This window comes from Strix aluco, chromosome 2, assembly GCF_031877795.1.
Source record: "Strix aluco isolate bStrAlu1 chromosome 2, bStrAlu1.hap1, whole genome shotgun sequence".
Lineage (NCBI taxonomy): Eukaryota > Metazoa > Chordata > Aves > Strigiformes > Strigidae > Strix > Strix aluco.
Genome location: NC_133932.1, coordinates 62,773,016 through 62,787,326, shown reverse-complemented (window position 1 = coordinate 62,787,326; position 14,311 = coordinate 62,773,016). Strand labels below are relative to the sequence as shown.

The window sequence follows — 14,311 nt, the reverse complement described above, 5'->3', positions numbered from 1 at the left end:
CCCGCTATAAGGGGCGGCGGCGAGCCGGGGCCTCGGGGTGCGCTGCTGGAAAAAGGTAGGGTCGGCGGGGTGGCTGTGTTTTATTATTATTACTCTTTTTCTCTCGTATATATAAAAAATATGTGCATATGTGTATTTAAATTATACCGCCCCACGCAGGGCGGCACTGCCGCCGCCGCGGGAGGTGCGACTCAGCAGCCCGGCGGGGGGGGGGCGGGCCCGCCGGCGGACCGGCCTGACCTCCGGGGCCCCGGTCCGTCGTTCGCCCGCACTCCCGGTTTTTGGGGGTTTTTTTGCTGTTTGGTTGGTTGGGTTTTTTGTTGTTTTGTTGGGTTTTTTTTTTCTTCCCCAAAAAATTTGCCGTCCGGCGTGACAGCAGGCCGGGCTGCGCACCAAGCGGCGGGGTGCGCCGCGGCCGACCCCAGGCGCTTTCCCGCCTCCGCGGCCGGGCCGGGCCGTGCTGCCCGCCGGCTTCGTCGGGGCGGGGGGACGACGGCACCTACCCACGCACCCACCCACCCGTCGTTGGCCGTGTGAGGGCCGTTCACCAGCCCAGCACAAATAAACCCCGTTGCTCTGCGCTGCGAAGGTCAAACCCCTCTCGGCTGCCAGCGCAGCTGCGAACCGGCCGCAGACGCAAACGCGGGTTTTGAGGGTTTGATTTTGCACGCGCCCGCTCCTGACGGGCGGGGGTAAACCGGGGCGCCTCTCCCTACAGGCATGTCGTCCGTCAAGGTGGAGTGCGTCGCCAGGGAGGGCTGCGGGATTGGGGAGTCGCCCGTCTGGGACGAGGAGGCGGGCGCGCTGCTCTTCGTGGACATCCCGCGCAGGAAGGTTTGCCGCTGGAGCGCGGCCGCCGGGAGGGTGGAGGCCGTCGCCGTGGGTAAGGGGCGGCCCGCAGAGCCGCTGCTGGGCCTGGGTCCGCGGGGGGCCGGCTGCCGTGGCACCGCGCCCCTGCCCTGCACGGGCAGGACCCTGCGGGGGTGCTGAATGGAGCTGGCCTGGTGCAGGGGGATCCCCCCTAAAACCTGAAGTTGCTGGGCCAAAGAGGACAGCTTGTGCTGCATGCATAAACTAAATACCGTGACTGGCCAGGCTTGGCCCTGAGTTTTTTCATACGATTTTGTGCGATTGGATTGCGGTTGATCCGCTTGATCTTTCATGTAAGTTGCTCACAACCTGCTCTCTTCTGTGCCCTCTTTGCCCTAGAGGTAAGGGTCACCGAGACTCTCCCTCTCTGGTATTGATGCCTGTCAGAGTTTTGTTACTGATTTGAATGAGCTTGGCCCTTCACATTTTCTTTATTAGAAGAAAATTTCCCACAACGATTTAAGAAGATGATGTTTTTTAAGGTAACAGTGTCACCAGCTAGAGTCCCAGTAGTTTAAATTTTTATTCCAAAAAGGAAGGGATGTGCTAACTCTCATAAACAGTTGCAGATTTACTTCTGGATGTGATAATGTAAATATTTGTTTGTCTGAAGACAGCTCCTTAAATGGTTTAAGTACTTGAATTTATTACTTTCTCATGTTCACTAACACTTGATGAAAATCGCTTGCCCACCCATAAGCTGTTCACATTATTCACAGTAAATTGATCTGGACTTGTCTGCCTTTCAAATTACTGTAGTTGCCAATTTTAAGATGAGGGGAGGCCTGATACTAGTTTTGGAACCATTGCTTCCCGTGCTTATTTATGCCTCTTACCTTAGCTGAAGGAGAGTGCTTCTCCCTGCTTCCTCCCCACCTACTCTCAAAGGTGTAATCTCTTACATGTGGCCTCTGGAGATGTAGAAGGGATATCAGCTGAAGTAGCTACTCTTTTTTTCTTTTTTTAAACTTCCTTCTGTTTCTTCTGTTTAGTAATAAAATAGTTGTAATTCGTAGCTGTGCCTTTGGGAATACCATGACTAAAGGACCAGAAAAACCCCAAACAGCCGAAGAGTGCCATGTGATAGAAATAGCGGGTTGATGTCCAAAGTGAAAATTGAGCGAGAAATTACTCATTACTGAAGCTTACAGAGAATTACAACAACCCCACTCTGAGCAACAACTTCAAATGCCCTTTTCAACCCCACAGGGAAAACGCCACTACCTGCATAACCGTGCCGGGGGGCGGGGGCAGACCTTACGGTCAGTTTCCTGTTCGACATAAAATGGTGTGAATAAATCAATTCCTGTGGATGCTGCTTAACAAAGCCCTCTGGGGTGGCAGCGGACTGAGCTGGGTGTGACGCCCCGATAGATACGCTCACTTGAGCTGTACTTGTGCAGCGAACTGCAAGGTGTCTGTGTCCATCTCGCAGGCCTGATACACCCCCTCTCCCCTGGGGTGCTTTGTCAGGAAGGTATGGGGCTATTCTTGTGGCTGTTGGGGCACCCGGGGGGCCGACACCTCCAGGGATGGGCAGGCAGGGGTATATAGGCTGCTGTGCTTGGGGGGCTGCTTCCCCCCAGGGTGGGAGGGTGGCCCTGGGGGCTGCCGGGGAGGAAGGGTTCCTGTGGGCCATGGCCCCAGGTGCTTTGCTCCCACACGCTGCCTGCAAAGCCCCTGCTGCCGGTGCAGGCAGAAGAGCGCTTTTATTGGCTTTTAATGGAAAGAGCAGCAAAATGACTTCCTTTGGCGGGTGCCAGGCACGGCTGAGAGGACGCTGCCGACCCCTGTGCTGTCACGGGAAGAAGAAGTGGCACCCACTCGCCCAGCGTAGGTGAGCCCAGACCATCAGCAGCCTCAGCAGTGCGGTCACCCTCGGGGTCACCTCTAGGTGAAGGAGTTGCTGGAGTTGAGCCTGCAATCGGGTGTGCATCTTGGGCGCTGGGGACAGATAGCATTCGGGCTTCTGGCATGGTGGTACCGCTGCTGGGGCTGCAAAGGGAAGGGGCATCCTGAGCCGAGAGCAAGCAGCCAGAAAGGAGCAGCTCCTCTTGGCAGCAGTGGTGGCTGCTGGTGGTTGTGTTTGTGAATCTGTTACCTAATTATATACCTCTTCAAAGCTATAAATACAAGAAATGTTTTATTAGAAAGTTGGCAATTAGTCCCATACATATTAAATATTATCCCAGATTTTATTGCCCTGTTTAAAGTTACTGTTCCTTATATTGTGTCTGTAGGCTTTTACAGAAATGTTACCTTCACGCTCATTTCTCTGTTTTTTTTTACTAATTCCTTTATAATAACCTGCAATTGAGGTTTTACTGCATAATAGCTCAAATGAGTGTAAACTAACCATGGAGCATTTACTAATTCTCTGTTTTGCTTTAACTCTTGGAGAGTGTTTTTGGTGCTGCTTGGAGGCATGTCTGAACTGCACGGCAGTGTGGTGCAGGGGGTGGCTCTCCTGCCCAGGGTGACCTGTCCCAGTGCAGAGATACTCTCTGTCTCCGTGAGCTGTTGCTGAATGGTCATGTAGGGCTGACTTACCCCGGGAGCTCTGCTAAACAAACACAGTTGCTCCAGAGCTCTTGTGGCAATCGATTTTTCCCTTGGGGAGGAGGGAACCCACACAGTAACCTGTGGTAAAAAGCATACATGCCTGTATCTGTCCCCCTTTTTATGTTGTGTTTTTTTTTTTTTTTTTTTTTTTTAAAAGCACCTAGCAGAAACAGGTGCTGGTAATGATTATCACTTCTGGGAGCAGTGGTAATACTCAAGTTCCCTGAGTTTTATGTCACAAACTGGTTACTCTCTTTGTAGCAACTTTCTGTATGCATTAAGTATTCCCTCTTCACATGAAAGAATTTGTTTCTATGTATTTAAACATCAGTTTTGTTGGTAGAAAAGCAGGTTGTTTCTCTTGCCTTTGGTCTCACTGAGTTGGGTGTGACTGCTTGTGTGTCTAAAGAAGGCAGAAAAGAAATGTCTTGCCATAGCACATAACCTCTTTTCCATTTCACCCTGTTTCTAGATGCTCCTGTGAGCTCCGTGGCTCTCCGGAAATCCGGGGATTACGTCATCACCCTGGGAACCAGGTTTGCTGCTTTGAAATGGAAAGAGCAGTTGGTAACCACCATTACTCAGGTGGACAAGGATAAACCAAACAACCGATTCAATGATGGGAAAGTGGATCCTGCAGGGAGGTATTTTGCAGGTATGCTGCAGGCAGTTCCTCCCTTCTGCTGCTCCCTTAGGTTTTGGTGACAAGATACAGCGATCACTTGTGGATGCAGCAGGTGTTAATTCATAGTTAAATGGTTGGTACTTTTTTTTTGTTGCCTTCAGGCAGAGTTTAATCCCATTTACAAGTCCGTTTGTATCACTTGGGCACCATCTTATCAGAACTATTTTTTTTAAGAAGAGGCCCACTGTTCAGAGCCTGCCTAGTTACTCCCTGTTGGCATGCTTGTTCTGAATAATGGCAGAGTGCCAATAGAAAATAGTTTTCCAGTGAGAAATTTATTATATTGTGGGGTTTGTTCTTTATAAATCAGAATTTATAGATGGTATTTCTAAAAACTTATGTGACTATTCAGCATGGAGAAGGCTCAGGGGGATCTTATCCATGTGTATAAGTACCTGATGGGGGGCGAGTAAAGAAGATGGAGCCAGGCTCTGCTCAGTGGTGCCCAGTGACAGGACCACAGGCAATGGGCACAAACTGAAATTCAGGAAATTCTGTTTAAATGTAAGAAAACTCGTATTGAGGATGATCAGACAGTGGAGCAGGTTGTCCAGAGAGGCTGTCAAGTCTCTATCTGTGGAGATCTTCCAAGACACGATGCTGCCCTGAGCAACCTGCTGGCTGATGCTGCTCTGAGCAGGGGGTGGGCCTGAATGATCTCCAAAAGTGCCTTCCAGCCTCAGCTGTCCCGTGATCCTGTCCTCCTGGCTTTTAAAACACCATTCTGTGCATCTGCCCTGTAGTTGAGTCCCAAGGCTTACCTTAACTTGCTTTTTTTTATCCAGCCTCTCAAGAGCCAGTCTCAGCTGCCAACTTCAAGCCACAAAGATGAGATTTGTTTTTGAAGAGGCTTTAGCAAGACTCAGTCTGAGGGAGGAGGAAATTTTTTTCCAGTCTGTCTACTATAATGATGTTAAGATTTGTGGGAAGTTAAATGCTGACTACACCTTTCTTAATATTTGAATGACTGAATAAAACATTTTGCAGAAATCATGCTGCACACCATTTCTGCCACAGTTCAACAAAAAACCAAAGGCTGAGTATTTTCATTTTTGGCTAAAAGCAAAGACTTTTGAAATCTACCTTTCTCATTTGCTTTTAACTCAGTTTCTTCCCCAGATTTCTGAAGTCCCCACATTGCTCCTGACTACATTGGCAGTGTGGTCATCATCGTAGCGAGGGGCTGCCACCAAACTCAGGGGAGAGCCCGTTCACTCTGAACCTGCTTTTTCCTCTTTGTCTCTGCACAGGTACGATGGCTGAGGAGATTCGACCTGCCGTGCTGGAAAGACACCAGGGGTCTCTGTATACGCTCTTCTCCAACCTCTCAGTGGTGAAGCACTTTGATCAGGTGGACATTTCTAATGGGCTGGACTGGTCGCTGGATCACAAAATCTTCTTTTACATTGACAGCTTGTCCTACTCAGTGGATGCCTTTGATTATGACCTCCAAACTGGAAAAATTGGTATGAATTGTTGTATTCTAAAATAATTGTTTGTACCTAGAGATTCTGATGTTTGTTTCCATTCTGGTTATTATGCAGAGGTGATCAGCTCTTTGGGAGCTCTTCTTCAGAAACCTCTTTAGAACAAAGCAACAGAAGCCAGATTAACATTCATCTGTGCCTGTGTAGGCTCCTAGCTCAAACTAGTCAGGGGCTGTTGGTAATATTATAGAGTATTTAAATTGCGTGGCAGAGTTTCAGTGGTAATCTGGACTACTATTACTAAAGGCATATCTGATCTTTCTGTGTAAAAAGGGCAAAGTGCTTCTTCTATGGCTAGATTTCTGTGGCTGTGTTTTTGTTCCTGACATCATAGGCAAAGTAACAGAAAAGCTTGTAGTCTTGTGCAAAACCTCTGGTAGCTTCTCTAGATTTTTTTTTTTCCCCCGTTCTGTTTTTTAAAAAATATAAGCTCTTAGGTGAAGATTCTGCAGACAGAGCTAAGCAACAACTGGAAAGCAGTTACTCAAAACTTCTTCCTTCATTTATTTAAAACAAAACAAAACAACCCCTTAAGGGCTTCTACAAGCTTGGGCAAATGAAAAATTCCAGTGACTTGGACTAATAATTTGCTTTTGAGTACATGGACTGCAGTATTTTGCTTTAAAAGAACCCAGTCAGTTTGACAGTTTCAAAACTGTGAATTTAAAGTCATTCTAGGTGTAGCATCTTGTCCCGATGTCTCTCTGCTGTGGCTTACAGTTGAATTTTTCTTTAGGAAATAGGGTGGTTCTCCTCTCTCTCACCCGTGCTCACTCTCTTTCTGTGGGCAATTTGACAATCCCCAGGAGCACAAAGGAAACTCATTAAAAATATTGCTACATATGAGAAACATTGAAGTTGTCAGAACATAAAATAAACAATGTTGGAAAGTTGGTTTTAATTTTCTTTAATAACAGTGGATAAAAGTTCAGAAAGAGTTTTTTGGTTTTAGGTTGACAGTATGCCTTTGAAGTTGATGCTTTTCGTAACTCTGTGTTTATATAAACTCTCAGTTTATATATCTGAAGGTCAGTTTTGTGTTGGAACAGCGATTATTGGCATGTTCCAGCAATCTGTTTGAAAAGTCTCCAGTTCTCTGAGTGGAAGCGACCCATACTTGAAATGATCCAAACTGCTTTTAGAACAAGTAATTAATTTGCTGAATATATAACATTAATTTATTCAGTTTTTCATTTAATATTGTAAGTAGGGAGCATGAGCATATGCTAGAAAAGAACACCAGAAAAAAGGATTATACTTTCAATGGATAGAAACTGATCCACAGGATTTCATGCTGAGAAACAACTTCTCAGGAAACAAACAGGGCAGCAGACATGATCCATTTCTTTCATATGAAAAAACTCAGGACTTTAGCACAGCTTTTGAAAATAATAGTACAAATAACTCTGCTGGGCTGTGACTGATAAAAATTTTAACAACTGTCTCACTCAGTTTTGTTGTGGTTTTTCTACCCTGCAGGCAACCGTAGGAGTATATACAAACTGGAAAAAGACGAAAGCATTCCTGATGGGATGTGCATTGATACAGAAGGCAAACTCTGGGTAGCTTGTTACGATGGTGGGAGAGTGATTCGTCTTGACCCTGAGACAGGTAAGTCCTTGCAAAGGGTAGACTGGAATTCTGTTTTAAAAAAAGAAAAAAAAAAAAAAAAAGGCAAAGATTGAGAGGTGGTTTTTTTTCCCCCTCACAGAAATTGTATACGTGCTCTTTTTAAAACACTGTTTTTTTTAAACAATTATGTGTCCCTGCTCTCAAAAGTTAGCTTTGTAAATGTCTCCTTTGTTCCCAGCCTCTGTTGTGTTGGAGAAGGTAAAGTTGCTGAGGAGATTACCATTATGCTTGTGAATTGTTTGAGTTAGCCTCCACTTGCATCCTCCAAATTTAAGATTAGTGTTTACCTCGTTGATAAATGATGTGGAAGAAAATGAATAAGCCATGAAATAGCAAAGATGACTTAAGCTATTTTTTTTTGTCTTGTTTCTTCAGCATAGTGTATTATTTTGGGCAGCCTACTGAGGTTAATACAAGTCCCACATGACACTTACGCCAGCAACATTTTTTTTATTGTTGAATATTACTTACATGATAAATTTTGCAATTGAAATAATAAAAAATATTTAATGAATTCCACAGTGTTTTATCATTCCCACAGTAACGTCTTGGGTGTGCCCATTGTGTGAGCCAATGTTGTTCATTGCTACTCTCATTTGGACTTTGGTGGTCTGCCAAGCATGGTTTAGTCTGGCTAAAAAACACAAGTAGAGCACTTCAAGGAGACTGAACCACACTGTCTGCAAGGGGCCAGTGGATGAGAATGGGAACATGATTTTGACAAATCCCAGACAGCATAGTTAGTATAATGCAGCATAGGAGCAACTACACTGGGTTGCATCTGGGGTCTCTTGAACCCAGGTCCAGCCCTAGCAGAAGTCTTGGGGTTTTGTGGGGCTGCAGATCCAGGCATGCCAGTGTCCCTTGATGCGTGCAGTACACAGCAGACCCTGGCACACGCATGCACCAGACAGATCAGGCTGCAGCCTCTCTTCTGACTCCACTGGAACCTCTTACTTGAGGCTCAGGCTGTACTTTTCCCCTCACCTTTTGATTTGTACCCATCCAAGGTCTTGCAAACCTGCAGGACTTCCTCCTGTCCTGCAGAGTCTGCACCCCAGCCCTAGGAGGAGGAACCTCCAGCTGGGAGGTCCCAGCAGCTCTGGGACCTGTTTCTAGTCCTATATCCTCCTCCTTTGGTGGGCAGAGCACCCCTTGGTGACCTTTTCCAGCCCCTTGAATACCCTTCTGGAGCAGTGGACTCTACTGTTTTTCCTCTCTGGTTTACTCTTTATACCCTTTTCCTGCCTGGCCTTCACTACCTTATTTTTTTCACTTGTTTTCCCTTTTCTTCTCCCTTTTGGAGGTGTTTTCTTAAGGGAAAGCTAAACAGAACAGTGTCCATAAGCAGATGTGTAGGGAGACTAAGAATATTGAGAGCAGAGTACATACCCTAATGCACTCTGAGTCTAACTCTGCTCAGATCAGGGTCTTTCAGAGCTGGATGTGATTTTGGTGTTGGTGCCAGTGGATTTCTCTTCTGTGAACCTGTCTGTCCCCCCTCACCCACATGAAATTCCCAGCACCCACAGCCAACAAGCACCCCAGTAGCAAGAAGTTTCACAGGTTAAGTGTCCATGTCAAAAAGAGCCACCTTCTTTGTGAATATCTCATGCTTATCTGCCCTCTCTGCACTATCATTTTAAAGTAATATCTAAAATCTTCAATTTGCTGAATTCTGAGTGAATTGTAACTATTCAGGGAGATAACCGGGACAGGTTTGAAGAGAACTCCATGAAAGCCTCTCTTTTAATGCACAGTAGCTGTTAAGTGTGGCTTGAATCTCTGTCAGCCAGTGGCAGATACATCCAGTGATAAAGAGCTCATCTAAAGCACCTGAGGGATTTTCAGGTTTCACTGATAGCAAAGCGTGGACCATGTTTTGGAGAGGAAAACTTTTTTGTTTGGTATCCTTTCTAAGTGAACGTTTTGCCTGTTCAGGGTGAAGTGGCTTTTCAGGTCTAGGCCTCTTTAACCTAGATAAGCTGCTACCTTTAGATGCAGGATGTGCTACAGGGAAAGGCTGTGATGACTGATCCCACTGGGTTTGCAAAGGGCTCAAAATGTTGCCAAGTCTTGTCATACCTTCCAGTCACTTAGTGACCTGCTAGTTTTATGCAGTTGTGTCTTTTAATAAGGAATTAAATATTTTACATTTCTTCCTAATGAATGTATTTTTATATCCTTTGATTCTATAGGGTCTAAAAGATTTGCTAAGTTTCTCTCTTCTGTAGATACCAAGCATAGATGAATACTTCAGGTAGATTTTAGATCATCCAGGTGCAGATTTTCTTGCATTTTCAGGAAGACATTGTTCATCTCGGAGCTTTGTAAATAATATCTTCCATGTTGTTATCTGCTGAGACCACTCTCCAAGTACAGTCAGGGTCTCTCCCCTTGTCCTTGGGGCTCATGCCTGTTTTTCCTTTTGAATGGCCTTTCCACTCATTTTCTCCCAGACTTGGTGTCAGTCAATTTCTAGGGTGGCCTCTAGAGCATTTTATAAGCCACCATGTAACCCATGTAGCCATGTAATCCTTCCACTGCCAGCTGACTGGATAACCACAAAGTGTTGCTAGAGCAAGTTTGCAGGTGGTGCTGTCTTGGGGACTCGTATTGGTCCTTGTCACTCCCAGGCAACAGACACGATTTCTTCTCTCCCAGTTTTGTAGATATTTTGAAAAATCTGCTCTTCTCATGGAAAAAGTGATTAACCAGACAGGCAAATAACCTCTGACAATCTAAACACTGTTACATGGTTTTGATTTTTATTTTTTTCACTTTGATTTTTACTTTGGCCATTGTGGGTCAAAATGTGTGCCAAATAAGCTGCTTATACAGCATCAGGAATCCCAGAGTGCTCACACTTTCCAGGCTATTACATACAAGAGACTCTTTCACCACTGCTCACTTGCTATTTTCTTTTATTTATTTTGGGATTAAAACAGAGTTTAAAAGTATCCAGCCCTCGTGTCAGGGTTGTCTGTGAAGCAAAGATGATTCTACTTATCCCTCTTAGTCCTGTATTCTGAATGTAATGGTTACATCCATACTAGCAAGTAAAATGAATCAGGCAATGTCCTTTAGTCCCGCACCATATGGCATATCATAGCTTATTTTGCACAGCCAGGCTGTCTTCCCACACCAAAACAGAGCCAAGACTGTCTCTGCAAGAAGTGTACACAACTAGGTGGGCCAAAATTGTGCCAGGACTGCACCGACGGCTTAATAATGTGACCCTGCTCTTAGCTGCACTTATGACCCGCTTAGTGTTGTGGTACAGGTGAAGCTATTCAGTCTGTGTTTTTGTCAGTTCTTTTCAGTGCTGCTAACATCATTGCAAGGGACCAAGGCACAGTTTGTTGGGTGACACAAAAGGTTTTAAAGACAGGTGCTTGCTTTGATAAACACCTCCTGGGAAATAAAGCCATGCTCTGAAGTTGACCAAAAACTTCTCATGGGTGTTAAGTGGGCGAAACTTTCCACTTTTTCTTTCTCCTTGTAGGGTTCCCAACATCAAAGTTACTCTCCTGCTATTTCAACACATCACTAAACAGTTACTGTATGGGGACCAAGCCCTTCACACATGCAGTAGCGGTGCTAGAGAATTTACATGTTTTGTAAGGAGTTTCATGTGCTTTAGCGTGTTTCTGGAAAGAGAAATTCAGTTGTAGGTAAATAAAATAGGCATGATGGGTATAAGCACTTATTGTCCAGAATTAGGAGGCATTTTAGAAAAATCTGCTGTAAAGTGTCTCAACAGCCTTCTGGTTAAGGCTGGAGGCAGTCTGTTCACTACTGTTGTTAGGAGGGTAGGTATTTGTTGGTATAATAAATGCATAATATTATTTATGGTAGCGCTAGTTTCTTGTAAACTTCAGACATGTCCCATGATCCCTATTTTATGCAAACTTGATTTGAAATGCTATTGAAATTCAGGAAAAACTTCTAGGAATTAATATTCCTTAACTGCAGGCAGTGGAGGTGTAGCACGAGGTCTGCTCGCTCCAGGCTTCCTTTGTAGTTAAAAGCAGAAAAGTCAGCAGGCCTAGGGTGTGATTCATGTGACTATTTTAGGGAGGAATTATATCCCATTTCCATTGGCTGCATGGGCAGCCTAGATTCTGAACTCAGATGCAGATGTCGGTGCTCTGGATGTTAGCATTTAATTAGAGGACAGGCTGGGATTGGGCGTGGGATTTCTTAGTGATAACTGAGACTGAAACTTGTCAAATTATACATCGTCAACAATGCAGTTCACAGAAGTCTGGTTTCTCCCTGCCACGGTGCTCATCAGTATGCTGAAACTCAGCATCGGACCTCCCCCTGCCCTGGTACCCACTTTTGTGGAACACCTGGCTCCATGCCGGTTATTCGCAATAATTTGTTTAAATTTCTTGTCTTAAGTAGACAAACAGGAAATGGCATGCATATTTTTCTCTCCAGGAAAAAGACTCCAGACTGTGAAACTTCCTGTTGACAAGACAACTTCCTGCTGTTTTGGAGGAAAAGATTATTCAGAAATGTATGTGACTTCTGCCAGTGATGGAATGGATAAAGAGTGGCTTTCACGGCAGCCGCAGGCTGGCGGGATTTTCAAGGTGAATGATACTTTTTCCTGTTGTCTTAGAAGGCCATTTTTCCTTCCTGTATTTTTCAGGTAGCAAACCTGTGAGTGGTGGGAAGCAGGAAAAGGGTGGTTGTTAGAACATCAGTCATATATGTTAAGCTATCGTTCGTATATTTGGTTCCTGTTGCAAAAGAAGAAAGCTAAATGTATTTAGAGATTTCAAAATACTTTTGGGTTTGAAATTTTTGACAGTGCTGATACTGCAAATTTTCTATGCCATCGTCTCTTTTTACTTTCCTCCTCCTAGCACAGTTTGAGTTTTTTATTTGTTATGGAAAGAATGTGTAAATATTTCTTTGTCTTAATCAATGGCAGATAAAAGGATCTGCTTTTATTTACTTTCTAGTTAGTTATAAATAGATTATCTCTTTAAAAATTTGTCATCTTGGCATTTGTTTTAAAGCCCTGCTCTTCCATATGTGTGCATACCAAAGGTTACATTGTGAACTGCAGAATTAAGGCTTAGTAGTGTCTGAGAAGAGGCTTTTGGGGAATGGACTCTGGCCTGCGATTACTCAGCTTTAGAGAAAGAGCATAGGTTGAAGTTCCTGGCTGTGATGAGCTCCTGTGTGCAAAATGTAGTAGGATGTCAAGTCGGAGGACACAGTCCTTTCCTAAATTAAAACATGTCTAGTTGTGAAAGAAAATCAAGTGTCTGACAGTGGTGAATGGTTGCACTAATCTCTTTTTTTTCCTCTCTGTTTCAACAGATAACAGGACTAGGGGTGAAAGGAGTCCCACCGTATCCATTTGCAGGTTGAATATACACTCTTCAGAGTGGATTAGAGAGGACTGATGTAAGCAAGACAAGTCGGAAGGTCTTACTCTGGTGTTCAGCATCTTTTGTTTTGAAACCAGAACACAATTATAATACCTCATCAGGAAAGGATGAAAAACTACTGAAATACATGGAATATTTTAAAACTGATCTTTTTTTTTCCCCTTTAAACTCTTATTACATTAAATATCTGATGGTGCTTTTTCCGTTGTGCTAAAAAGATTCTCACCTGAATAAACTGCTGAATATTGTAACTTTCTTTTATGATTAAATAACGTTTTAATATATTTTCTTTTATTGTTTATTCTCTCATCTCATTTGCATCTTATGCTATATTGTTATATTGATTAAACTACTTGTACTGTCTCTTTTATGTATTTTCAAAGTTCCTCATAAAATAGCCATTTGTGGTCTTACTGCTGCTTTAACTGGAACTTCATTTGTCCCATGGTGTTCTCAACAACTGAAACATAAATACCTATTCCTGTGCATCTGCAGCTTCCTTTTTACATTACATTTTTAAGGCTGAGGCTGTGGTTGTGCTTAAATTAACTCTGATAGGATGGAGCTGATCATCATCTCTCCCCAGTGCATGTCACTACGTTGTTCATTTTGTTAAATATAAACCCCAAACTTGTGGGATCAAGAGCCATATCTTTGTCCATCCTCTGAAGATCTCAGCCTGTTCTGGGGAGATCCGTAATGATAGAGTGTCAGGTGTTCTTGGCCATTTGTGTTTAAAAGAAAACACCACTTGGATGTACCTCCTGCTGAACCGAACTCCCCCAGAGCAGCCAGAGAGGTGAGGGGCCTACGTGCCCAAATTGCCGCTGCTTCTACCAATGTGCAGAAAAGGGAAGTTTTATTGTAATTTCTTCAAAGCTCCTGTTGTAAAGGGCAAGCTTACTCACTGGATTGCCTTTTTGCAGGTCTCGTATGTGCCAAAAGAACTGTAATGTAGCTCAGTTGGTTTTTAAACTGCAGATTTTGCTCTCGGCATGTTCCATGATCCCATGTTTGTGCACCTCCTCTTGGAGGTGTAATAGCTGTCCATGCCTGTCCTGCTGTGTGAGGGTAACCCACTGACTGCCAAGGGAGCCTGTGGCTCTGCATTTTCTCTCCAGGTAGCTCCAAGAATCGGTATATCATGGTTTTCCAGCGCATTTCTGCAGGCCTGTTGGTGTTAGTTTCTCTGCTGGATCTGCTTGTGTCTGCAATGCCCTCCAAGTGTGTCGTGGGCGACCCGGCTGCCTAGCCCCTGGATCACAGCGAGGCCTTGGTGCTGCTTGGAACTAAGGGTTCAAAGGTGACTTTGTGCAAGTCACTGTTTTCCCTTTTCAAAGCATGCAGGATTATCTCTTGGCAGCTGGAAAAACAGGAGGTTTAAGCAGCCCCACTTCAGGGCAGAAGATGTGCATGAAGTGGTGAAGGAAGGTGGGACTTGTTCTTTTGAGTGTCCACCATTCTTCATTTACTTTGTGCTACAAGGTAATCTCAAAGCAGGGTAGAGGGAAAGTTCATGAGTTGAGGGAGATGATCAGTGTGGCAAATTTAGGGCTGTGATCTCACTGAAGTCATGAACCTGGTGATAACTGTAGCTCAGGAACTGTGCTGTAGGGCTGCTGTGGTTGATTGTAATGGATGTTCAGAGATGCAGCAGGAGATAA

General features: G+C 44.4%; 1 protein-coding gene across 1 annotated transcript; it reads left to right on the top strand.

The window, feature by feature from the left end:
• LOC141920214 (regucalcin) lies at positions 1 to 13,060 on the top strand. The gene is made up of 7 exons (XM_074816906.1): positions 1 to 55; positions 719 to 883; positions 3,905 to 4,087; positions 5,368 to 5,583; positions 7,084 to 7,215; positions 11,683 to 11,837; positions 12,577 to 13,060. The coding sequence occupies exons 2-7, from the start codon at positions 721 to 723 to the stop codon at positions 12,625 to 12,627; spliced, it is 900 nt and encodes a 299-aa protein (XP_074673007.1). The 5' UTR covers positions 1 to 55; positions 719 to 720; the 3' UTR covers positions 12,628 to 13,060.
• Positions 13,061 to 14,311: the final 1,251 nt, after the last annotated feature.